At 40.1% G+C, this 26,111-nt stretch overlaps 2 protein-coding genes across 3 annotated transcripts in view; one reads left to right on the top strand and one right to left on the bottom strand.

Moving 5' to 3' along the window:
• Positions 1 to 14,008, bottom strand: part of CHRFAM7A (CHRNA7 (exons 5-10) and FAM7A (exons A-E) fusion) — a 39,324-nt gene extending 25,316 nt beyond the window's left edge. Inside the window, exons 1-2 of the mRNA XM_057398732.1 lie at positions 13,881 to 14,008; positions 12,657 to 12,796 (exon numbers count right to left, since the gene is read on the bottom strand). Coding sequence (XP_057254715.1) covers positions 12,657 to 12,796; positions 13,881 to 13,935 — 195 coding nt within the window. The 5' untranslated portion in view covers positions 13,936 to 14,008. The remainder of the gene's footprint in view (positions 1 to 12,656; positions 12,797 to 13,880) is intronic.
• MYO1E (myosin IE) overlaps positions 1 to 26,111 on the top strand; it is a 188,651-nt gene that overhangs the window by 55,848 nt on the left and 106,692 nt on the right. The window contains exon 1 of one of the 2 annotated variants that reach the window (XM_057398692.1): positions 20,443 to 20,511. The exons of the other annotated variant lie outside the window; for it this stretch is intronic. Within the exon in view, the coding sequence (XP_057254675.1) occupies positions 20,458 to 20,511 (54 nt within the window). The 5' untranslated portion in view covers positions 20,443 to 20,457. Of the gene's footprint in view, positions 1 to 20,442; positions 20,512 to 26,111 lie in introns of those variants that run through there. 2 annotated transcript variants of the gene reach the window in all.

The following is a 26,111-nucleotide window of genomic DNA, read 5'->3' as shown; positions in this document are numbered from 1 at the left end:
TAAATTGTTACTAAAGCATTATGTGCTGCTGGGATAGGAGCAGGTGCTCACATTTGGTCTTTTGTGTATCTTTAATTTTTTCTTTCAAATAAAAGGAAAGTATCATTTGAATTTTATCTGGGTTAAGGTTCAGATTGGAGTGTGAGATGAGGAGTCTTATTGCTTTGCTTAACTTAATTCAGGAGAAATTCTGAGGAGGAGGGTTGCTCATTTTGATGTGTTTTTTTAAATTGTGCAATGTGTGGTCTATTTTGCAAGTCTGAAAAACTCTGGTGGTTTCTCCATACCGACTATTTGACATGCTTTTCAAGAAGTATTTTCTTTCTCCCCAATAACTGTATCTTGCCTTAAAAGAAAGGCAGAGTTTGCCCTAAATGTACACAGGTCATCCCAGATGCATGCAAATCTTACACAGCAGAAAAGCTGCTGAAGAAAGAGCCTAGAAAAGCCATCTGAACTCTGGACAGATCATTTGTGCAAGGAGCCACCTTAAATGTGAGAATGTGTTTCTGTTCCATATGTACTCTGACAAGGTCTGACACTTGTGCTTGCATTGAGTGTACAGGGCTTTGTCCTGACAGTGGGCTTGAGATATATTGTTTCTCAGAAAAGAAGCGGAGATTGTAAATGTGGGTAAGAGCCTCATGATGTACCCTTTCTGTTACCATGGGGACATTATTGTAATAGCAGGCTTTTTTCTTTTGTTTCCCAGTACATCATTGTTAACAAGAGATTGTATTTAGATTTAAATACAGTCATCTCTGCAAAGACAAGCAGGGATCGGGCATTTGAAATGAGCAGAGTACAGTATAACCAATAAAACGCTTCAGCACATATTGTGAAAAAAATATTCTTCTGAAGAGCAAGAGGGGGAGGTTGCATTTTTTTCAAGTTATCTTATGAACTCCCGTGATCCCTCAGTTCAATCATTAAATATAGCATAGAGCTTAAAGTGCAGTTACATTTAGTGCAAACACGCAAAGTAATAGCTGTGTTCTGTTGCTTTATTTACAAACAGTTCTTGATTCCATTGTATTGCACAGCAGACTCCCATTCAGAGGATTGAACCCTGAATTAGTGTTAACTGTCTATAGGTGCTGATTATCATTGCCAGTCTGACACAGATGGGCATCCCAGCTCTGAGCACATGCTGGAATCTGGGAGCTGCCAACCATTCCACAGGCTAAGAGGGAAAAACAGAGCCCCCTTAGCCCCACCCCATAAACAGTGTTAAAACAGGAGGGAATCAAAGCTTTTGGACTTGGTCTGTTTGCTTAGAGCTTAGCTGCAAAACATGGAAGTTGAAAGGTCAGGTTGTTATACCAGATGTACCAGTAATTCCAGGACAGCATTATATCAAAAGATTTGACTTATTCTAGATAATCCACTTTAAGTCATATTTGACTTTTTATTAAAACTTTCTCCTTAAAATGTTTGTAGGTCATATGGAAATGCTGTTGTAGCATGTATACTTAGCAAACTAAAGTGGAAGGAAAGCAGGTGATCTTTTCAAGGAGAGGAATTTACGGAAAAAGGAAAAGCTGAACACAAAGCTGTCTCTTTCTCTCCTGTTGTGTCATCAGAGCATACAGCTCTAGCACCAGCTTGCTGCTAGCATTCTTCTGTTCTATTTTTGTGAAAAACAGCAACAGAAATTTCCACCCCGACCTTTACAAATGGACATAGTTAAAGCCAGCTTCTGAGAACCAGTTAGCAAATTGCCATTACTCATCCCAGGCAGTCTCTCTAACTATACTGTCTTATCTCCACCTTTCCAAGTGTAGGCAAAGTAAGCAAGGAGTAGCTCCGAAGTTTCTGTGATGTGTAATGTAATCCATTATTCTTGCTGTCTCAGGGTCTCTGTTCAATCTAGGCTACATCACAGACATTACCATGGCAATTAAAAACTCTCCTGGAGAAGGGTGTAGTACAAAATGTTTATCCTGCTTGAACGTCACTGCAGCTCTTGACACAGAAAAATTACAAGTGCCCCTTAATAACAGGAAGAGAGGATGAATCAGCATTACAGAAATACTAGTTTTCCCTTACCCTACATCCTCTGAGGGACAGGTTTGAGAGTAATTTTTTAGAGGGTCTTAATTTTGAACTTCCCTTAAAAATGCACCTGGTCCCCACTTCTCTTTAATGCATGTAAACAATTACTGACAAAGATACTGAGAAAATGTAAGCTTGGCTGAGAGAAATATATTGATGAAAATCAACTGCATGCAACAAGCATCATGACTCAAATGTCAGAACACCTACACAGTCCTTCAGGCTGCTGTTTCTTGTGACACAAAAGAGCAAACTCTCTCCTACAAAAAGAACATTTCTGTCTGTTGAGGTCAGAGATGGAGGGAGTGCTCCAAAATAAAACTGCTTATTTGAGTTTCCTGAGCTCAGTGAGTGGTTCAGTCAAGTTTACTATTGCTCATTATTTTTTCTGTCTTCATTCTTGCATTTAGTAGCATTGGTGCTAGTGGGTAAAAAGCCTGCTTCTTTCCTCTTATACTTAGTCAACACAACTGTGTAGTTACTGAAAGTAAGTACAGGGATACCAGACACAGAAATATGTTAATATCCACGGCTGAACATGGAAGACAAGCCAGTAAAAGTCCAAAGTAGTAATGCTAGATAACTAAATGTGTGTGGGTCCACCAACTCTGTACATGGATTGTGCTCCATTCAAGCTATTCCATTATGAGGATCATATAAGCAATATGAAGACATGATTATAGGCCATGCAAATAGAGCTTTACATTACTACCAGAGGATTTTGGAGAGATGAGCTGGATAAATATCATATTCTTGTGTTTCTGGCTTCATGCCATGCTCCTACCACTTCCCAGTTAGCTGTTGTTGAAGCCAGTGTTAACAGCCTTGCCTTTTTACAAATAAACTTCTAGTTTCAGATAACAGGCATGAACATGCAAGCCAAAGTGAAGGCTAAATCCAAATACATGCTTGTTTCAAAATTCTTCTGGTTATTCTGGAAAGTAATTATTTTCATTTTAAATAAATTAAAAACTCAAAATTAGTTAACACAGCAAAGAAGTTAAAGTTCTAGTAAGTTTTAAAAATTTCTTTTTTTATATAGGTGCTTGTACACATAGGCTCCCTGCTGCCAACCCCGGGGGAGATCTTCTCCCCTTAATTTTTTTGCCTTTTTTGTCAGGGATATATTTAGATTGGGAACAGTTGGATTGTTTAGTAGTCTATTCAGGCGATCATGGTGAGGAGTTCAGGAGACAGCAAAGAATTCGCATCTGTATCATCTAAATTTGAAGTAATTAACATTTGAATGTTTCTGTGTTAATATGCTGTTCACAGATAGAAAAGGGTTTGCTTGCAGTCCATTGAGAATACATTGATCAACTGCTGTCAGCACTATTAGATTTGTAAAATACTGAAAACTTTTTATAGTGTGTGCTTTTCTGAGAGAAAAGCAGGCACTGTATCCACACAGGTCTGAGAATACAGCCCTAAAATGAAAGGGAGAAGAGAAACAGAATACTTCCTACTTGATTGCTCAAGAGCCATAGCCCACCAGGACTACCATTTAAAAATGTTAAACCATGACTGGTAATTTGATCTTGTCCCCAAGCTCCTCTGGTAGCACAGGTGCTCCCAAGCATGGTGTTAGAGGTTAGGTGCCTTGCTTTAGGAGCACTTCGTGCATTCCCTTTGCTGTCATCCCTGAAATTGCTGCAGCACCTTTCCTGTCAACTTGTGAACCCACACAGATCCTCTTTACAGGAGTGGGGTAGAGGCTGTGATGGTTAGGTGTGGGCTGCTTTTCCCCAGATAACTCATCCAGCCCACAGCATCTTCCCACATCACTTCCAGTAGCCTTCCTAGAAAAGAAATGGGTCTAGCAGAGGCAACCACCTGCATTTGAACTCCTTCTTTAGTGCATGTTGACACTGCAAAGGCAAATGAAATCCAGGAAGAGTCAAGTCAACTCCCATCTTTATGTGCACAGTAAAGCACCAGAGTTTTAGAGTGTGTAATTAGTCTGTAGTGCACAAAACCTGAGCAGAGATTAGACTGCATGCACATTGTGCATCAGCTCATGCCACAGCTGGGACTGAACCTGCAAGTCTCCCAGTAATTTAACTGGCAAAGGGAAGTAATTTAACTGGCAAAGAGGGTTTGAAAATGCCAATCTAATACTTCTACTTTATGGAGCCAGGCCCTCAGCTGATGCAGATCAGTGTAGCTCCACTACCCAAGGACAAGAAAACTACAGAGTTTTCAAACATTTCATACAGATTTCCACAGACTGTAACAACTGATCCACATTGTCAAAACAAAGGATAGGAACATGTGCACTAAGCAGTAACATGATGTATTGTCTAGTACTAGAATACAAGATAACTGTTGTCATTTTAACTGCATATAGTCTTAAAAAAAAGATTAACTATTCCACATATTACAGGGACTATACTCATTTCAGTCCCCAAACTTCTGTGAATTAAAAGCTTTGTATAAGAACAAGTATTAGCTAGTTAGACCTGACTCCCACAAATTTTGTCTTGTGCTTTAGTTTTATTTCATTAGCTGATCACTGAGGACTAGTAGTCCTCATATGATGTGACTTTGCAAATTCTGTTGCTCTAGTAAGAGGTCCTGTGTAAAATATGAAATGTTGTGGTGCCTGTGCTCTACAGTAATCCGTCACAACAGAATCTGTTTTCTAGGACCTTAATCATACTTTTCAGAGTAAGAATGCAAATCTTCATCACAGATGGCATACCACTAGATGCCTACTCACTTTCTGAGTTAGTGGTGCATCCATACCAATGTAGTTATAAAGCAGAGGATTAAAGTACAGAGTTTTTATGATTCATGCTGATTGTTTATATCACAAAGGATGAGAAAAAATGTCAGAGAAACTGCTTTGCTTTACTTATAGTAAAAAAAAACAACAACAAACAAGCAACAAAACAAAACAGAAAACCCCCAACTGATTTCTATTACAGTTCCAAAGACTTCTCCTGTGGAACCAGAAAGCAGAATAGAAATTCTGATTTTCACAGACAATGAACATCTCTAACGTCCTCCAGTTAACTGTTATCAGGAGGTTTTTTACTGCCTTCAGTCAGTCATTTTTTCCTTCCTGCAAATTGCCTTACATTAATGTAAACTCATTGCTTCCCATTCCATCCTACAGAATATAGATTGTGTTTAAAATATCTTTCCAGATCTAGCACTCTTTGAGAAGACTGAGTAAAAGAGAGATGCTGAAGGAAAAAATAGTCCAGAAAGCCAGAAGGTATTTAGAAGCACAGGAAAAGTGGATAAAACACAGAATAATGTTACAGTTTCTTGCAGTTTACCTCTATCTCACCACAGGAGGGCAGGGAAAGGTGCTGTTTGCCTGTTTAAATCAATTAATATAATATTTTTGACTATTATTTGAAAAGAGTGGTTCTTCGTATTTCACGGGGAAGGAGAATACGCTGTTTTCTGTTATAATCCAGTGACTTTCATATGTATTAAAATACTGAAAAATATTGGAAAGCATATCCCATCACTGCTCCAGCTTTTTAAACTCTCAGGAATAAATCATGGTAGAATGAAAATGTCTGCAAGATGAAAGTGCAAATAGTTTCTCCCTTCAGCATGGAGGGAATAAAGTTCAAGCTGCAAAATGAAAGGAAAATAAAGCTTGGAGAGACTTTTTGTAATGTACACAAATGAGTACTAGAAATTCACAGAATAATGCAGATTTGATGAGCATCTGCCTTAATCATTGTTTGCAAAAAGGCTGCTGAGGTTTGATAAACGGCTTAGGAGCTTAGGACTTTCTTACTTCCTTAGTGCCATTTCTCAACAAGCTTTTGATTTGGTGGTTTTGTTCGTCTTTCCAGATTTTTTGTTGTTGTTGGCATGGGAGATGTTTGGTTTATAGTCTCTTTCTTTACAGAAGCTCTTCTGCTTCCATGAATGATGGCATCATTTTCTTTTAAAACGTCAAGATATTTCACATTACTGTCTTGCCCAGTGGGTTCAGGGTATTTGATTGCACATACTGAGCTGCAGATTCTTAGGCAGAGGCTTTGCTAAGCTCTGTATGTAAGAAAGGGAAGTCAACTGTATCACACTGTGTAAAATGAAACAAGGACGAAAGCCCTTGAATATATAAATCTAAGTCGTGCAAGTAACCAAGGGCAATATAGGAGGAGGAAACTTTGACTGAGTTCAAATAAATGTAAAAAAGTTTGTGTGCTTTCATTTTTCTTTTGGTCTGCACCAGTGAGTTGAAGAGCCTAAAGGAACAGGGTTACTCTTGAGATTCTGCTGCTGCTCACTATATACAAACAACTGTTCAGCACTTTTCTTTCCCTTAATATAAATTAAAAAAACCCAAAACATGAGAAACTGGAAAATAAGTGAAAACTGTTGTGTAGTAAATTATTTAATTCACTAGTAAATGCCTAGAGGAAACATGAAAGATTCCAGACTAAATGGTGTTATGCAATATAAACAAGAACTTGAATATTACTGTAGATAAACAACTAAATTCAGCTTTCTTAAATAAATTATCAAATGGTGACTCTTCTGCTAGTTTTATATATATGTGTGTATATATATATATATATATATATAAATAAAGTATATGATCAAGGTTGACCATAGTGGACACATTCATACACACCAAAATCTTTGTCACCATAAGTCTTGCTGCAGAAGTCACAAGCTAAGAGAGTATTGATCCACCATTCTCCCAAGTTTAGCAACTTGCCTCAGACAGAGATGGAACTAGCGTGGTTTGCTAAATATATGGCATATTTAAAGTGACTAAGAACCCTGTGTAGAGGTTTGTGAGCAGTTTAAGGTAACATAAATCCAAAGTAAGTACAGGTCATCTAGAAAAATGACTACTCCAAAAATTGATTCAGCTACCTGCTCAGTCCCAGAGGCACTGGTGCAAGACAAAGGGGTAGGAACATGAGATCAGAAGTTACTAAGATCATCTTTTCCAGCCCAGAGTGCTGAGATCAGCATAAGACACTCACAAAATGGTGCCCCGGGTTCCACTCACAAATTTGATGTAAATTTTAGGTTCAAACCAGAAAGCCCCAGAACACAGTAATGTTTTCAACAGTTGCAGAGTAAAATTGCTGAAATTCCTTAGTAAAATCTGAGAAGACACATTAGTGAAAATTAATATCAGAAAGCCATTGGTCTGATCCTGATGCAATATTTCTTCTAATCTTAACTTCAGCATTTTTATGTTAAAGTTTTATTTAATACTGTCTTCTACGCTTCAACAGTTCTTACTTTATGAATGATTCTGATGTTAATCTAGTCTATCAAAATATAATTATTTTGTAACAAAGATGATCTTTTCAGCTGTGTTTACATAGATCTGGTACAGGGAGAGTCTCAACTGTGACTAAAGTTACAGTAGATGGAATGGTAAAAATAATACAAATATCGGCCCTCATGCAGAGGCAGTATTGACCTGTCTTTTTTTCCAGCTGAAAAAGCACTTAGACATCAGATTAGACTCATTCAATACAACCAAAGCCTCCAGCAGAGGGATTATTTCCAGTGCATCCAAATATTTCTTAAATTGTCACATAATGTCACATAATTTAGGCCTTGAAAAAAAAATATGCATCAAATTGGGTCAAAACAGTCTTTTTACTCTATTTCACAACAAGACAATATTAAATTCTAGTTTTGTACTCAGTATTCTCTGAACCCCTCCCAAATTTATGTCATCTGCAAATTCAGTAAAAACATTACTTAGTCTGTCTTGCAGATGAAGAAAATGAAAGCACTGAATCAGTATAGGTTCCTGGGAAATCTCACCATCTAACTAAATCTCATCATTTTGACAGAACCATTACCAACTGCTCTGAGATTTTCTAACCAGCTCTGCCATGTGGGTTTACCAAGGCCTTATTCTCTAGTTTTCTGCCAAGAGTGTAATTCAGAAAGGCTTTATTAAAAGTCAGATAGGTACCTTTGCTGAAAATAGTCAAGAAATCTGGTATACTTCATGAGAAGTATCTCTATGCCATGTACCCAATTTTGTGCAAGAAGGAAAAGTACCTCATTTATGTAGAAGTGTTCTTTGTGTTGTTCCCAAGCTGGAACATGGGAAGTTCTAGTTAGACTTTAGGAAAACAAGTCTACCATGATGGTAGTTCAATATTGACACAGGTTGCCCATGGAGGTTGTGGAATCTCTCTCCATGGAAGTGTTCAGTACTGGATACAGTACTGAGTAACTTGATGTATTCAGACATACTTGGAGCAAGGGGTGGACTAGATGACCTCTAGAAACCCCTTTCAAACTAAAATAAGACTGTAGGATTCTTCTACTTGTATAGACGCCAATAAAAATTGTTTGAACTGTTACTATATATCTCAATGTATTCCAGTTCTTCATGTCTGTGTCTCTAAGCAGTAATTTACAGTATAAATGTATGATTATTTTGCATTAATTGCCAAGGTTTCATCCCCTGACTTTTGGGGATGGAATTCCCTCAGATACATTTCTCTTGTGTTAATTTGCAGTTAATTTGCATGCAAATATGTCTATTGTAAAAATGTGAAGCTAGGCATAAAATTCATAACTTAGTGATCACTATATTTGGTTTTCATTGCCATTTGCTATTCTGCATGACCTATAGCAGCATAGAAACAGCACTGCTTCTGTGGTTATTCCCAGTGTTCACTCTAAACCAACTGGTGGCTGAATATTCTCCTCTGATGGTATTACTGGGATAGATGCAACAAGAGAACGTAAGAATGTTTGAAGGTGTTTGCCTCTACGTAGTGTTTAAAAAATTGGTGTCTGTAATTTTATCCAGTGTGGAAATGATATTATATCAGCCTGACTTAAGAATCTGTCTCTCAAAAATGCATGTGCTGGAAGTTTTTGTTAAGCACAGGTTAGGTTCACACTCCATGCCAACACTGAAATACTGGACAAGCAGAAGCCAAAGACTGGGGTGTCCATGAGGTGAGATGTAGAGAAAAATAAGTTCCTTCTCTACATCATTATTTTTTTGACACTGTATTGAAGCTGTGACCTTGATCATAACACCTTTTCCTCTCCTGCCATTAACCTATGTGGATACTCTTAGTATTTGTCTGATAAGATTTTCCTTCTGTGATTTTTCTTAAATTTTGATTAGTTTTAGTTTTCACATATTTCCAAACATTTTCTGATTCAGATCCAGAGAGGTGTTTATTATCAGGTTTTATGCATCAGTATGTGTTGCTTTTCCTGCAAGGAGTTCTGAGACAAGATTTCAGGACAGTTATTTGGTTGAATTGCTTGGCTTTTCTCAAGAAAATGGAAACAATTCTAAAAAGCAGAAGAAACCTCTTATTCCATCTTCTGATATTGTAATAACTCAAACATCCTTGACGAGCAGTTCTGGCCAGTTGGGTGTCTGCACTTTGTTTTCACTTCAAGGTGACTGAATTGCAAGATTGTTTGCAAAGGTTTAAAAGCACTAATTTTTCTCTTAAGGAATTGTCATGGTTTAACTGGGCGGGTAGCTAAACACCACATAGCTGCTCGCACACTCCCCTCCTCCAGCAGGATGGGACAGAGAACTGAAGAAAACAAAAACTAAAATCATGGGTTGAGATAAAGACAGTTTAATGGGACAGAAAAAGAAAGGGTAATAATAAGAATATTCAGAACAAGTGATGCACAATGTAATTGCTCACCATCCACCAGCTGATGCCCAGCCGGTTCCCGAGCAGCAGCCCTTGGCCAGCTTTCCCCCAGTTTATATGCTGGGCATGACACCATACAGTATGGAATATCCCTCTGGTCAGTCGGCTCAGCTGGCTCAGCTGTGTCACCTCCCAGCTTCTTGTGCCCTCCAGACTACTGGCTGGTCGGGTGGGGCAAGAAGCTGAGAAGTCATCCACTTTGTAAATACTGCTTAGCAACAAGTAAAACACTGATGTGTTACCAACATTACTCTCATTCTAAATCCAAAATACAGCACTGTACCAGCTACTAGGAAGAAAATTGACTCTATCCCAGCTGAAACCAGCACAGGAATACAGGAATAATGCAAATTGAAAGACATCTAGGATCTCTCTCTTAAAAGTTCTTACTAACTTGAAGCTTTAAGTCCACTCCCTTCAATCCTCTCTTTCCATTTCACATACACACACCCATCCTCTTCCACCTAAATTCCATCTTTCTTCCTAACTCCATTGCTGTCTCTCAGGTCTACCATGAATTCCCCCGCCCTCAGTTTAGCTCTTCATTCATGTGTCCTCAAACTACATTTTTCTCATACTGCCACTGTTTCCCCTCCCCATTTAGCAACACTGTATAAATTACTATGCCAGCTTGCATTCTGATTAGACATTTTATTAAGTCTATTTTCTAGTGAACTAAACTTAAGTTGGGGCAGTTGGCACTTACAAGTCCCTCATTACATAGTCCCGATTCTACCATACAGCATGTTAATACGCAACACCAATAAAAAAAGAACCAAAACCCAAACATATCTGCAAGCATAGGGTAGAAATAATTGCTAGTTTTAGAAGGAAAGGGTTAAGCTAAAAATATAAGGTAGGAAATATGCACTGTATTTGGAAACAGTTTCATGTAGTGTCTACCCTTCCCTATCAACAGTTAGAGTGGAATGGAATAGACTTAAAGTAAGGAATAGCAGCAGCCAGGATCCAGCCTGGCTCAGTCTGTTCTGGCAGGGATTTGACAGATCTGCTGTGGATAGGTCTAACTTCCAGTACAGCTGGTATCAGCTGAGAAGCCATTAAAGTGCATATATAAACTACAGGAAAGTATGATGGTGACATGTTTTGTTTCTAGCTTGTTAAACCAGTAATTGTTATTGCAAGTAGCTGTCATTCCCACCACCATTTGCTGCTTGTTGACAATGAAGAAAACTCATTTGTTTTATAGTGTGAAGCTTAATTTACTTCATGGTTGGTTTCTTTCTTTGCCTGTCAATCCCATACCTCTGAGAAAGAAATGCAGTCAGTTTTACAGCAAGCAGAATGAGCTGTAACTAAACTGCCAGTATAAAAACTATGGCTTCTGACTGATTATGAAGGGATTTTTTTTGAAAGGCCCGTAAGATCAAAAACTCTCTTTTGCATCATATTAGCCAAGACTGCCAGTCACTGACTGTACCCAGATTGACTAGTGATCTGTGGGTATTTGCCTTCAGTTTATATGGCTTTTAATTAAACTTGACACTCCAGAAGTAATAACTCTGTGAAGTTGACTGCTGCTGGCCTTTAGCCATGTGTCTCCAACAGCCAGCTGTTCATACAGTAGTTGAGGGCATAGCTGTAGCTGTATTCAGGAGTGTGGGGAAGAGAGCCTCACTATTAACTCAGATAAATGCAAATGAAACCTTCATGGTATAGATGCAATTTAAGTAAGCAAAGTGTTTTGTGGGCATTCATCTTATTCTAAACAGGAAATGTTTTTGATAACATAAAGAAGGCTTCTGTAAGCTGTGTCATCACTAGGAGGGTTTGGCTATACAACAAACTTTTCCCAGTGTAGTTAATACTTTAAAAAAACCACTGGCTTAACATATGGTGTTTTGTTCAGGTGCTCAGTTTGAACAGACCGCTTAAGCTTTCCTGGCCACACTGACACTGAAACAGCTCACTGACTGTGACTGCCCACTCTCACGAATAGTAAGTATCACCCGGGAAATACACATCCTAGTTTTCACCTTAGGACTAATAAATCTAAAACTTGCAAAAACATGTATAGAAACGATGAGCATTTAAACTTGCAGAGTTCTCCGTGTGTGTGTGCTGACATTCAGATCCAGAATGGTATCTGGATTCTAGCAATTGGCAGCTTGGAATGGAATAGCCACTGAATAATCCTATCTTTCTGCTTTTTAATTTTGTTGTGCCTCAAACTTTAAGGATTTGATGCCAAGATAATGTCATTTTCAGGTTAACTACTGGTTTTAAGTAATTAACTTCTTTATTAGTGGCCATAGCTAGTTAAATTCAGTAAAATTGAATACTGTAAAGCCACTTATATGCAGAGTTTCATCTCTGTGTTGCTGTGACAGAGTGGAGCTTAAATTACTTATACATGAACCCAAAAGATCCAACAGTGCATTTTACACGCCTGCCAAGCACTGCGTAGGATTATCTATTGATGTACCAAACAACTGTTGTTGCAAATAGCAGCTAAAATTTAAGCTCATAGAATGTATCAATCTTGTCTCAATAATGAAGAAATAATATAACTTGGATTTTGGCCAGAACACCTCCGTCCTCTCCCCACATCTCCAAAATTAAGAAGCTCTTTAGTGACTAGCAGAAATTAAGAACTTTGGTTTGGCACATCCCTCCTGAATACACTTCTTGTTGGTTCTAAGCACAGTTAAGGAGTCAGAAGGCAAAGAATGCAGTTTGGGCTTCACTTTCAATATTTCGTACTGCTAAGAAGGTTTGGAAATACTGACAAGAAATCTAAGGAAGAGGCAAACTTAACTTTCCAGTTTACTTCTTTTAAAAGGCAATGAAAACTTGGCATTGTGTCTTGAATCGTTTGTGCTTTCCAATAACTTGAAGTCTTCTTTTACTATCACGAATCTCCACTCTAGGATGGAAAAATCTACTCTTCTAAAGACATAGTTTCCTAGATGGTTACAGACTCACCACATCCATGATCTGCATGAGGCTGAGAGTGAAATAGACAGTGAGTGGCTGGGAATCATTTGCAACTGGTCGTTCCAGTGGGTTGTAGTTTTTCAGCAGCTCCTTGTAAAGCTTCCTTTGGAACTCTCCTTGCAGGGACTCTTCATGTATAGGAATAAATAGATAAGTAATTAGGATTCCACATCAGAAAGTAAAGCTAGGATATACACACTTTTCCTGCTATCAGATATTACGTATCTACAGTTCTACCTGCTGCATCCCCAGAAAAATGCCACTGTAATTCATACAGTTCATTAGCTACTGCAATAAAATGTATCGTTCTTAATTTTCATCCCAGCCTATAAGGAGGATTCCCTCTTCGATCATTTCTTGGCTGGCCAGGAGGGGTAAATTCTAAATGCTAAATGATGCTCTGACAACATCAGTACCCTTTGGTCCATCAGCAAGAAGAGGTGAAGAAGTACTTTGACACCTGTCCTGGCATAGCTATAACCAGAAAAGCAGAACACAGATACCACAGAGGGTATCAGCAAGACAATAGGATAAAAATGGCCACAGATTAGACTAAATCCTGCTCCCAGACTGCCTCAGATTGAGAACTCTTTGGGGCAAGTACTCTCTGCTTTGTTCTCTGTTCATGCAGCAATGAATGAAGTGGGTGAATGGGGTTCCTGGCAAAGGTGATAGGCACTATGTTAATACATGATAACGTTCTGGGATTTCTGTCCTTCTTACACCTCAAATCCAGGGAGGGTCAATAAAGACCGTTTTCCTGTGGAGGAAGAGGGAGCATGTCCACAGGGATGGAGCAGAGCAGACCAGGGACAGAGGCAGTTTCAGAGCGAACAGAATCTGGGTCAGGGTAGAAACAGATCCTCTGGATGTGAGCCCTCCCTGTCCCCTCTCTAGACGGACTTTCTTCTTCGCTATTTTGCAGTCCTGTGCTTCCCGCACAAAAAGCCACAGTCTCTGCTCTGAACCAGCTACCATTTAGGTGCCTTGGCGGAGTTTGCTCCCCCCCTCCCCGCTGCTCTGCTCATCTCCCATGTCCCTTCCCAAGCCCGGAGCAACCCGGGACAGAGCACAGCATTGCCCCGCCGCAGCGGCAGGACGCGGGGAAGGGGCTGGAGGCACCTCGCAGTAACACAACACCCCCCCCCCACCACCACCACCCGCGCCCCTGCCGCACTCCGCGCTACCCGGTGCCGCCCGGCGTTCACTCACCGCGCACAAGCCCCGCCGCCGCCAGCAGCCACACCGCCAGCTCCTGGAGGCCCATCCCGGGAGACCCAGCACGAACAGGGACGGGTACAGCCGCAGCGGCTCCTCCCGCCGAGCCTCAAGCGGCGCGGATCCGGGCCGCTGGGAGCCGGCGCCCCGAGGACCTCCGGCAGCTCGGCCCCTTCCTGCGCCCGCGGCGGAGCTCGCCCTGCGGCGCTGCCGGCCCAGGCGGAGCGGAGCGGTGCTGGCGGCCCGCCCCCACGTCCTGCCTCCCTGCCTGACGGATCGGCTGCTACCCTGATCCTCGAGCGTCCCGGGGGGAGCGGGGCCGGGAGCGGGCTGCTACTGCTGCCGCAGCCGGAGCAATGCGGTGCGCTGTGGCCCCGGCGTTATAGAGACGAGGGCGGGGGCAGCCCCCCGCCAGCTGTCGGCCTCCCGGCAGCCGCCGGGCTCCGCGCCTGCCGCACGGGAAAGCACCCCGCTGTGCTAGCTGGAGGGTTAAGGGGCGTCTGGTTCCTGCGGGCCGCGGAGCTGCCCCCCTCAGCTGCCCTGCCCGCCTCAGCACAAGTGCTCAGCTGCTGCCGTGAAAGGCGAGAATTAGCCCAAAACGCAGCGGAGTGCCCCGGACGGGAGAGCCACCGCCTGCAGCGGGAGGGGCAGGCAACCGCGGTTGGGATACAGGGCGGGTCCAGTTTTTGCTGGCTTTACCCATGAATTTGGCTTCGGTCACGTTGTTGGGAAGGAGGGAATTTGGCAAAGTGATGCTGCCCACGAAGCTGTTAAATCCCCAGTAGAGATGCAGGGCTGGGGACTCAGGTGTTCCGTGTTTTGTCTGGGTATGGGTAAAACAACCGTAACTGAGGGGCATTGTGTTTAGTGTTTGACAAACACACGGCTCAGTAAAATGATGCCTGAGCTCCTGCTTGGAGTAGGTATAAAGCACCACAAAAAAAAAAAAAAGCAAGCCTACAAAATTCAGTGCATTTTGTGGATTGTCTGGTTCCCATTTGCAACTTGAAGTACGTTTTTGAGACCATGCATGGGTTATTCCTTCTGGTCCAAATCTCTGCCCATCTGTCAGGTCCTTCTGAGTCATTCTGTAATTCCAGGGACTGGTGTTTGTTTCTCACTGATACAGAATTCACAGCATTCTGGAGTCACTTTGACATCTTTTTGCATGAGCGTGAACAACAGAAACAGTGGCAAAACTGTTTTTCTTCATCCTGGTTGATTTTGAATAACTATGTAATACGGGGTTCACAGAAGCTAATTAAAGTTGATGAGAAATCTGCGTTTTAGGCCTGCAGCTTTAGCAGATCCTCATCTGTAAACACGTGAAGATCAGCCTTACTTATCTTGTCCTAAAGCAACACACCAGAATTTTTTGTTTGCTGAAAAAATTACCATCTGCTACAATTTAACTAACATGGATTCCACAAAAATGGTCATCTGATCTGTAAAGACAATGCTAATAAGGCCTTTGACCATAAGGCTAAGCTCTAATCGTTTCAAAGACAGAAATGTTGGAAACGTGACTTTTTTCTTAACAATACTACATAATGTTGTACCAATACTGAGAGCAAACTCATTTAAACTTGCAGTTGCAGTTGAAGGAGAGGATATTACACAGGTCAGTCTTACAAAGCCAAATTTCTACAGATAAGGTTTCTAAACAGAAAAGTAGTCTTCTTTTCTAAAAAGAAAAGTACTGCTTGAGAGCACCAAATGTCCTTTAGAATTCTACTGGTTAAGGGTCAGTTAATCAAATACATGCAGTTTTAATTTGGCTGAGGTGAAAAGGATTTATTTTTTCAGGTCTCTGCATTTTGTCTTGGAATGTCTGGATTGCAGGTTTACAGCTGTGCATTGCATAAACCCAGCATTCCCTAGTATTCCCTCCCAGCTTCTCCTGCAAAGTCTCAGGATCTCTCCTAAGGTAAATCAGTCCAATCCATGTATTATTTATTTGAGATAATCACTGATGAAGGTGAAGTTGATGTTTTTCAAGCATGTAGACCAACAAATATCATGTATCATCTTATCTTTTAAATGAAATTTTGTGCTTTCTCTGTAAGTGCATTCTTTATAGTGGCACAGTGCTAGCATACTGACAGCAGACTGCAAAGAGACAAATGTCATGGTGAAAAGGAGCTCATGGCTCTGTGGAATGGCAGCTAGGCATGGCTCAGTGAAAAATGCCGATTGTCTCCAAATGGCTGGTGACACCCACCTCCTTCAAGCAAAGTGTTGCAAATGGTAGCATTCAGGGAATGGAAACAAAGATGAATAATTTTTGTTGCCATAATAGAGCATATTTGGAGGCTATGGATCCTTCAGAGACAGGGAGATTTTCAAAATGAGATGCCCCCTGGACTCCAAGGACCATTGAAAGCAGCTACCTGATTGCTTCACTAATGAAGAATTGTGCAGGGAGCATGTGAAACTGATGGAGAATTCACTACAAATAATTCAGACCACTAGATGTGATCTATTTTGTCTGACCCTTTAGACAGAGAAATACAGACTTAGGTACTGCACATCAGAAGTGTGGATGTGCCACTGCTTGTGGTTTTGCTGTACTCGGGAAGGCAGTCCAGGTTTTTCCACATGGGCAGCACAGACTGTGCTCTGACTTCTCCAGCATGGCAAATGTAAGCAGCAGAAAGCGCCTGCTGCCTCTTCAGCTTGCTGAAAGAGCTGAGTGTGGGGGAGTGGTGGGTCCGTCTTCCAGCTGGGCTGCTGATGTACTTGTTTGTGACAGAATGAGTGGGACTTTTCCATACTCGTTCCTGGTTTAAAAGCAGACTAGCCAGTCTACTCGTTACATCGACTGCAGAGCCAGTGACTGTAAGTGGGTGTACCAAGTGTCAGTAGCATAAATCACGAAGCAGAGTACATTCTGGCTGTTGTAGATGAAAGTGAAAAAGCAAGTCTAAAGCCCTGTGTATCAGCCCCCAGTACCCAGCATCTGACTAAAATGAGGCCTGCTGAAAAGCTAGTACCAGAGAGCTGGGCTGACCACCAGTGTGGGGATGGCATGTTTGAATGATGGATTGTCTTATAATCAGATATTCAAGTAATATGTAGAAAATACACCCCTCAGTCATACATGACTCATCTTCTCAGCACTGAAGAACCTGACAGAATAAATGACTAATAGTCCAGCTTGGATATCTGCAGTAACCATTTTATGAGCAAGGTTGGTAGTAGCAATGAAAATAGATGCATGTGCAGAGGAAAGACTTTTCCAGTAATAAACCTGTCTTTGATTTTAGTGATAGTTCTCAAAATAAAATTTCTTGGGTTTGTTAGTTATGAGTGAATGCAAATTGCTTTCAGCGTGTTTTTCTTGAACTACATTTAAAAGACCACAGTTAGTTCATACAGTTACTATGGGTAGTTTTTTCCTAGAACTTCCTTCTAATATGACAGGGAGGATGAAAAAAGGAAAAAGGTGACATAAGGTAGACAGAGGAAGGAACTGTCAGGGTTCTTCCAGTGATTTTAATTAGGTTGGAGGATTTTTCAAGCTTGGGTAAGCTTTCAGGTATCTCCTTTAGCATTTGTTTTGCAAAAGCAATTTCAGACTACTGATTGTTTTAATGACTAATTATAAGATAAAAGATAAGATAAAAATAAAGTAAAAACCTGACCTAAAGTTTGTCTACCAGTTAGACCAACATCTCTGGAATGTCTTCTTACATTCAGAGATAGTCTTCACGTAGCTCTAAGACTTTCTTCTTCTGCATGTCTCGCTAATGCAGAAACAAGAAGCCAAATCCCTTGTTTTCTGACTATTTATATTGAATTTGACCCATCTGGTATGTTATTAGAGCCTGAGAAAAATTAACCACGGTTACCTGAGCCAGGTAAATAGAGCAAGAAATTTACAGGAGCATGTTGAAGGCTGTTTTCCTATTTCAAGTTGATTTTTTTAACCAGAGATATTTGGATACTCAGACTTCTTTTAAGGAAACTAAACTTTCAGAGATTTGTTTATTTTTGCTCTATACTTAGAATGTCTACCTGACTAAAGCAGTGTTCTCACTTTTACTAATTTACGTAAGTGAATCTTAATTTTTAATTGAAGCTATTGCTCCTAATAAATCCTCTGGGATGCCTAAATAAAAATGCTGTGGGTCTCTTTAATGGCTGCAATTCAGAGCTATCTTTTTATCACAGTCAAAACTGTTATTCTGGATTCCCATAATTATGAAGATAATGCAATGTGGCAGGTCAGAGGCAACAATGACATTGCTAATATCAGGCTGCCAGGATAGCTTGTAAGTACCTATTCAATGCCTTGAATATTTTAAGTAATAATTTATCACTTTGCTGATGGATTTCTGTAGTACTGATTTTAATAATCCAGACATTTTAATGTATTTACATTATGATGAGCAGAAAATAGAGTATGTTAATAACAGTACAAGTTTCAAAAGCACTGCAGTGATTTAGAGCCCATGTCATGCTTTTAAAAGAGATTTTGATCACCTGGGAGCTTAAGTCTTATGGAAACCCAGTGAGTTTAAATGCCCAAGAGTGGGTTTTCTAAGCATGCAGCTGCATTCTGTTCTTAGGAATAAAATAAATAATAAATCACCAGAATGGTTTTTAAAAAAATTACCCTATAATTTGTCTTAATTTTAATATTTTAAGTTAAAATATAATATATATTTTAAAGTTTAAGCATTGTGTAACAAACTCATTTAAACTGTTGATTTTTAAAGTTGTGAATGTCAGAGTCCAGAAATCCCCAATTACATGTGCTACAAGAACACAGTTTCCCCAAATTTCTCTCACCAAGTGGAGATTGGCTGATCCCATCTTGCACTAGCCAAGCCAGGTGCTACCTTCCTGCTGATTGCTGCAGGGTGTTTTCTGACAGAAGACTGGTAACTAGCTTGTCAGCATGACCCTGGTAGTTCACTGAACAGCAGTTTGGCACTCACACATTTTTCCTCACTGTTGACCTGGTTTGAGGTTGAGTTACTCCAGTAAATAATTCTGTTTCTCCGGTGGGTTCTGAGCTGCTCTATGTTTTCTGTTGCCTTTTTATCACTGTATAGCAGTTTATTTGATTCATGCATTACATTGCTGAATTCAGCCTCAAAATCCAGTTCATTGTGTCATCTTCCTGATTTTTATGAGGAAGTGGCAGGATTCCTTCCAGGAGGAGGGAGAGATAGAATTGTTCTGTGAATGTGGAAGCGCCCACGTAATAAAGGGTTGATAAGGTTTCCACTGGAGGAGGACTGAGTAGGTTTTAGGATTAAGGACAGGAACAGGAGAGAAAGATAGTCTCTTGAGAGCACTGGCATTATTAGAGCAATAATTATTTAAGGAGAGTGCTTCTGTAATTCATAATCCAGTGAGGATTATAGAGATATTTTCAATGTATCCAGTTTCGTCAAGAGGGACTGCCTCAGACCATGAGCAAAACGATAATCTCATTCTCAAACTGCTGAGGCTGCGACACAATGCAAGTGATGGCAGGCAGGTAAATTTGAAATTTCTCTCTTTGAACATCTTGCTAGAGCCACATAATCCTTTATGAGTGTCTTCCTTTAGGAAAATTCCATCAAATTCAAGCAAAATAGAACAAAATATGGCAAAATATTCAGCAGAACTCTACTTCTGACTCTCTACTTTCTCAGGCCTCCAAGGCTAAACTGCATCTTTCCAGTGTTACCTTGAGCTATGGAATTTAACTGAAAGTCCATTGTTTTTATGACCAGAAGCTGATGAAAGGAATCCAAATTCATGCAAAGTTGCAGTACTAATCTCCTCAGTTTCATTCAGATGCGAGGAGCTACAAGTGGAAAACTGGGAGTGGGCTCTCTGAAGAGCAGTGTGGGTGTAAAGTCATGCAAGGCAAAGTGATGAAAAAATACTGGGAATACATGTAGGGCTTAAATGTGTTTCTTTCACTCCATGCATGCTGAAGACATCCTTGTCCTATCTGTCTGGAACACTGTATAGAAGAAAATTCAAAATTCATTCAGAAAAATGGGTAGGATAGTTTAAATTGATGCTTCTATTACTGGTGGAATTGAATCTTGCAAGGTGTGTTCATGTGTATGGCATAAACCATCACTAGTCAAATGATTGCATTTGTAGTGCAGTAGTATCTTCTGTGTTATTTCAAACTGCAGGTGTATAATCATTATTCTGGCATTTCTGAGGGATTTCTGTAAGGTTTACACACCTGGGACAGAAGTATTTCCCCTCCTGAATACCTTTTTTTTTTGTAAGACAGACCAAAGAACCTTTTCCTTTGGCAGGTAAAACCCAAATTACTCTCTCTAGAAACAATTCTTTCCCCTGGGAGCCAGAATATTTCTCTGTCATAAGTTGGGGTTTTCTGTTTGTTTGTTTACATAGTGCCATTTATAAACATTCATGAAGTGAATCACTGAAATCCGAACTATTAAATTCTTCGCCAACAGCAGCAATGAAACTTGCCTAAAGTGTAAACGAGCAGCAATTTAAATATTAACTAGCAGTTGATATTTCATAATGCTTCCCACATACTCATTTATAAAACACTCAAGCTTCAAGCTTTGTATAAATAGCATTTATGTACTGCTATAGTGTAATTGGGAGTTTGGTGTTGGAAGAAGGTTACCGCTTGGTAAGTGGGAGCTAGTAATGACTGTTAACTACTTGTGTGTCATAGCTTTCCTGTATAATCTTGAGAGATTACTTTAATGATGTGCCATTACCTTGAAGTATTATAATGCCTATCTAACAAAGATATTGTAAAACTGTTATTTTATTATACAGAATGGTATTGATCTGCTTAGACATAACTAATGTGCAGCAAGAATGTCTGCTTACAAAGGTTCCTTCAGCTTCTTAGCAGGTTCAGTAGTGGATAAATTAAACATGATAGATAACCAGGTTCCATTAATGTGTTAATTTAATTGCTGTGAGTGAAGGAAAAAAGCACAGAAAGAAAGGTCATTGCCTGTCTGGAACACTATCTTGCAGTATCACAGTATCACAGTATGCTAGAGATTGGAAGGGACCTCGAAAGATCATCTAGTCCAATCCCCCAATAGTTTGCAATAGTTTGTTTTCTATTGGTACCAAGCTAGGAGTTCAAATTGGCCAAAGCTTGCAAGATCTAGACCCTTGCATTGTATATTTATGCGGCTTTCAGTTTTAACCACTACATGCCTCTGTAAGGAATAGTATAAAAGCGATTGAGCTTGCTTATCATTTGCAATTGATCATGCTGTATGGCCTTGGGCTGAGAAGACCGTGAGAGCCAGACCCTCTGATGCTGTTCCAGCTGGCCTTTCCTTGTTTCTCTGATCATTCCTAAAGCAAAAGGCTCTTGAATGAGCATAGCCATGTATTTTCTTTATTTCTCCATCTTAAACTTAGGAATTATGATTAAAATATCTTCTTAGTGAAAATCTTACTGTTCTGTTTTTGATACCGTAATATTCCATTGCCCTTGCCAGATGTACACACATTTGATGTAGTATAGATGACTTCATTCCTGTCCCTGTTGTTTAAATCTTGCCTTGAATGCTCAGTTCTTCTCCTGTCAGCTTGACGAGGACTCTTTCTGGGGCTGATGTCAAGCAGGGAGAACTTTCATGATATAGTTATCATGAAATGTATGAGTGGTTTTGGTCTCTGCGTGGGCTTAGATCCTGTGCGTCAGACAACTCTTGTTACTGATGGAGTTTCTCCTATTTTATTATGCGTTGTTGGGAAGCAAGCTGTAATAGTGCAGGTGGAGGAGAGCTTTTTACCCTGTTGCAGTGTTTGCCACATGGAATTCCTGCTCCACTGCATGCGCACAGGGGTCAGACAGTCCCAGGCTATCCCTGGCAGAATGCAAGGAGACTCACAACTGAATCTCTGGTTTTACCTTGGTTAATGGATTTACCTTAACAACTGTCTGTAAGGCTTGATCTTTTGACTTACTGAAATAATGTGTATAGCTTCCTGACTGCTGAACTCGTTCCCAGAACTACCAGTTCCTGCAGACATGCAGCATGACTGGCTGCCTTTAGCTCACAAAAACAGTGACATCATGTGGGAATGGGGCCTCAGGAATAGAATACTACTCAATTCCTTCCTCCCGTTTTCCTCATTATCTTTTTGTTTTGTTGTTTGGGTTTGTTTGGCTTTTTTTTCATTTACCATGGTGTGGGAGTTACTACAGCCAGAGCAACCTAATGAATGTAAATCATTGATTCACCACTAGGTAGTTTACTGAAATAAAGGGCACAAAGCTATAGATACCAGGCCCAAACTAGCCCCAAATCAATCAGGAAATCCAGTATCCCAACACCAGGGTCTGCCTCATGGTTTCAGTATTATTTTATTTGGATTTTCCTAGTCTCTCCTCACTCTGGATAATGGAGATACATTATTACAAATAAATGAAGGTAATATGATGCTATTATTTTTTTTTACCTCATTAGTCCATAATAACTGGAAACCCAGATTTTAAGTAATGGTTGAGATTTTTCTGTTAATGTGGCAAGATACCAGGAGACTATACCAAAGACCAACCCTCTTGTTTTGCAGCATGAAATATTACACATGCAAAGAGGTAAGCAGGCAGTTTGTTATATGCTGTGAGCTGACACATTCATTTTAGGGAGATTAATCTCACAGAGGAGAGCATATGTGGAATTGGGTCACAGCGCTTCACATATTCAAACTTGTGTAAGATACAAAGTGATCAATCCCCATAAAATCTTTGTAAAGCAAATAAGGTTTATTATTTATAAGAGTAAACAGGTTAGCATTTATCTTTTTGAAGCATGGCAGTAACATAAAATATGTTCTAATTTCTATTGTTTTTAGTTACTTGCATCTTAAAAGCTCTACATTGGATTGTTACACCTTCCTAGAATTTGATGGTTTATGTAAGATACTTGCAACGTGCTGAAATTACAGTTCTCAAAACTAGCAAAGAAGAAAACAGCATGGCACAACATGGAAATTTGATGTTATATATGCAGACACGTATATATTTTAATACACAACTATTGAACCCTTTAAGTTATTCATAATCAAGATAGCACAATCACATAGGCCACCTAGCAAAGCAGATGCTTACCTCCCAGTCCTGGTACAATCAGAATAGCACAAGAATGAGATAGCCAAGCCAGTAAAATCTGTCTTCATTTATAGTCTGCTTCAATTTCAGTTGCATCTAATGGAAGCTTGGTCACTGCAGTGGCATTTGAAAATGACTCTGGGCAGCAACTGAAGTCAGTTTTAATGAGAGTTAACTGGAGTATGTGGAACAGTGTTACTTTCATTCCTGTAATTCATCTCCTTTCTCCTCTCTCATCAGCAATTCCTTCTCATCTTCACATACAGTTCAGGCTTTTTGTATTACGACAATTGCTACTTCATCTTTCTTTTTAAGTAGATCCTGATTTGGTACACATCACTGATTCTCTGCTGAGCTCAAAATATTTTTTCACTAATCTGTGCCAGAAGAAGTTAGGGTTCTCCCACTTATTTTGCAAAATTTGAGGCTATTCCACTGTATTATTTAGGAAGATAATCCTTGCATGGTTTGAGAGCGGCTTTTTTGCACTAGTCCTAGAACTTCACCTGATAGGAACTGTTCAGATTATCCTGTGGTCTTTCAGCCACAGTCAACCTTGGAATGGGAGGCAGTGCTTTGAGAGGAATCTCTTCTGCATCTTTTAGGATGATCAGTGTAGAATGTTGCTCTTTGATCTGTGCTTGACTTAGAATCTTATAGAATCATAGAATCATAGAATCGGTAGGGTTGGAAAGGACCTTAAGATCATCTAGTTCCAAACCCCCTGCCGTGGGCAGGGACACCTAACGCTAAATCATACCACCCAAGGCCTCGTCCAACCTGGTCTTGAACACTGCCAGGGATGGAGCATTCACAACCTCCCTGGGCAACCTATTCCAGTGCCTCACCACCCTAACAGGAAAGAATTTCCTTCTTATATCCAGCCTAAACTTCCCCTGTTTAAGTTTTAACCCGTTACCCTTGTCTTGTCACTACAGTCTCTAATGAAGAGTCCCACTCCAGCATCCCTATAGGCCCCCTTCAGATACTGGAAGGCTGCTATGAGGTCTCCACAGAAGAGCTGCCCCTGATGTTTTTCTGGGTCTGGGAGGTTTGAGGTTTCTATGCTTTGTGTTGGCCCAAGTTCTGCTGACAGCAAAGGTAGCAGAGAACTTTGGTCCCCACTCAGCATTCCTCAAGGACCACCACAGCCACCCTCAGAGAATTTTTCTTAAAATGTTTGGGGTTTGGGGGGGTTGTGTGTGTGTGTGTTTTGTTTTTTGTTTTGGTTTTGTTTTGTTTGGGGGGTGGGAGTGGGGGTGTTAATTCTTTTTGTCAAAACGCATAGCGATGTTAAACACTTCCAGAGCTGTCTCGGTGGTATTGCAGCGTATTGAACATCTTTCTTTGCTTGCCAGGAGTAACAGTGACACCCTGTGGCCAACTCAGTAGAGGACTTGCACAGAATTTCCATTACTGTTTTTCAAATTCGCCTTTAAATTTCTTACACTGTGGTGAGTATGCAGAAGAATCCCTCCTCTACACAAAGGGGAGGCCTTCATCGGTTTGTCATGTGTCTCTCTCATTAGACATTTCCATTATTTAAGTACATGTCTAATGAGCACTTTAAGATGTTAGTGGCTAAATACTTAAAAAGGTAGAGCAGGAAATGTAGAAACTTAGAAAAGATTACATTTCACTTTAAATTGATATTACAGGACTGTGCTGTTGTTCATTATCTTTCATACCATTTTTCTCCAACAAGGAACTGTCCACTGAACCATATTGGTATGCAATGACAAAATATCCACAATATAAAACTGTACTACATAAACAACTAGATCTTGAAGTCAGCATCATCCTTTTAACTTCTTAGTTGCATCCTTACTTTGATTTGTGTAATGAATCTAAGCACAACTGCTCTGTAACTACTGACATAATTCTGTTTCCAGTTAAGCCCTTCACTGTACAGTACTGTAGTTCTGCCGTTATCACATGCTAATGTAAAGGGCATGTACCCCAGTTAAAAATTTTGTATGAGCTTATCCTTCGACACTTGCTATGTCATTCAGGCAATATAGCTGACTGAATACTATGGTCTGCACAATGCAAGTGGGTTAAGTCTCATGCATGCTAAATAGCTGACAAAAGAAAGATTTTAAAGCTTCAGGAGAGGAAGTGGTCTGCTTTTGGCTGGTTTTGGATGTTGGTGGTGGTTGGTTTTGTGGGATTTGTTTTTTCTTGTTGGGGTTTTGGGGATTTTTTTGGTATAAAGGAGAATAAACATTTAAGGAATATTGGGCAAAGATCCATATTCTTTAAAACACAGATTGTTTTAAAAAAATAATGGATATGCAGGGAAGAATTTAATAAATTAGGTATCCTCTGTGCTTGAAACTTAAGCCCATTCCATCTTGTCCTATCAGAAGTTCAGGTATTTGGATGGCAGGGCAGTGTTCTTTAGCACTGGAACAGACTGAATTATTCAATTATTTATTCTTGAAAGATTCATGCAAGCAGGTTAGAAAAGTGTCTATGACAAATATTTTAGGTAGAGTTGGCCCTATCTTGCAGGAGAGGGATGGAGCAGATGGCTTCTAAAGGCTCCTTCCAATCTTTCCTTCAGTGAGTTTATGGTCATGTCAGTGTACTTTGTGTTTTAAATAGTATTTTGTGCATATTCAGTATTATACTTTCCCAAACACACTAAATCTTGTTTTGTTTGCTTGTGTGTGATCTAGAAAAAAACCTGCCTGTTCTCACTGCCTTTTTCCACTTGTGGGCTCTGGCAGACCTGTGCTTGATGCTGTACAGATGGTGACTTAGAGCATGAGTACTTATGTTGACAAAAAAAAGCACATTACTTCCACCATCACAAGCCATTTGTATCCCTAGAAGACAGGCACACAGGAATGCCACTGGAGACCAGCATGGAAAGAAAAAAATAAAGGAGCAGTTCCACTTCCAAGCACATCTATTTCCTTCTGTTTAGTCTTACAGGATCTCTGCAGTTCAGTTTTCAGAATTGGTTTCTGCTTTGCAAAATGGAGCTTTCATAGACCACAGTGCCTATAATACTGTCCTCCTGGCTTCATAGTAATTTCCTTGGGGGCAAGCTGTTTCTGAGGAAAGGATTTTGCCATGCAACTTCAATATAATTGAAAGATACAGGGAGGGACTCTAACTCTCCCTTGAAAGAGTCA

Source organism: Pezoporus wallicus, unplaced genomic scaffold (assembly GCF_028554395.1).
Source record: "Pezoporus wallicus isolate ANWC-B61680 ecotype Strahan unplaced genomic scaffold, APGP_CSIRO_Pwel_v1 contig_3952, whole genome shotgun sequence".
NCBI lineage: Eukaryota > Metazoa > Chordata > Aves > Psittaciformes > Psittacidae > Pezoporus > Pezoporus wallicus.
This window is presented reverse-complemented; position numbering and strand designations above follow the sequence as displayed.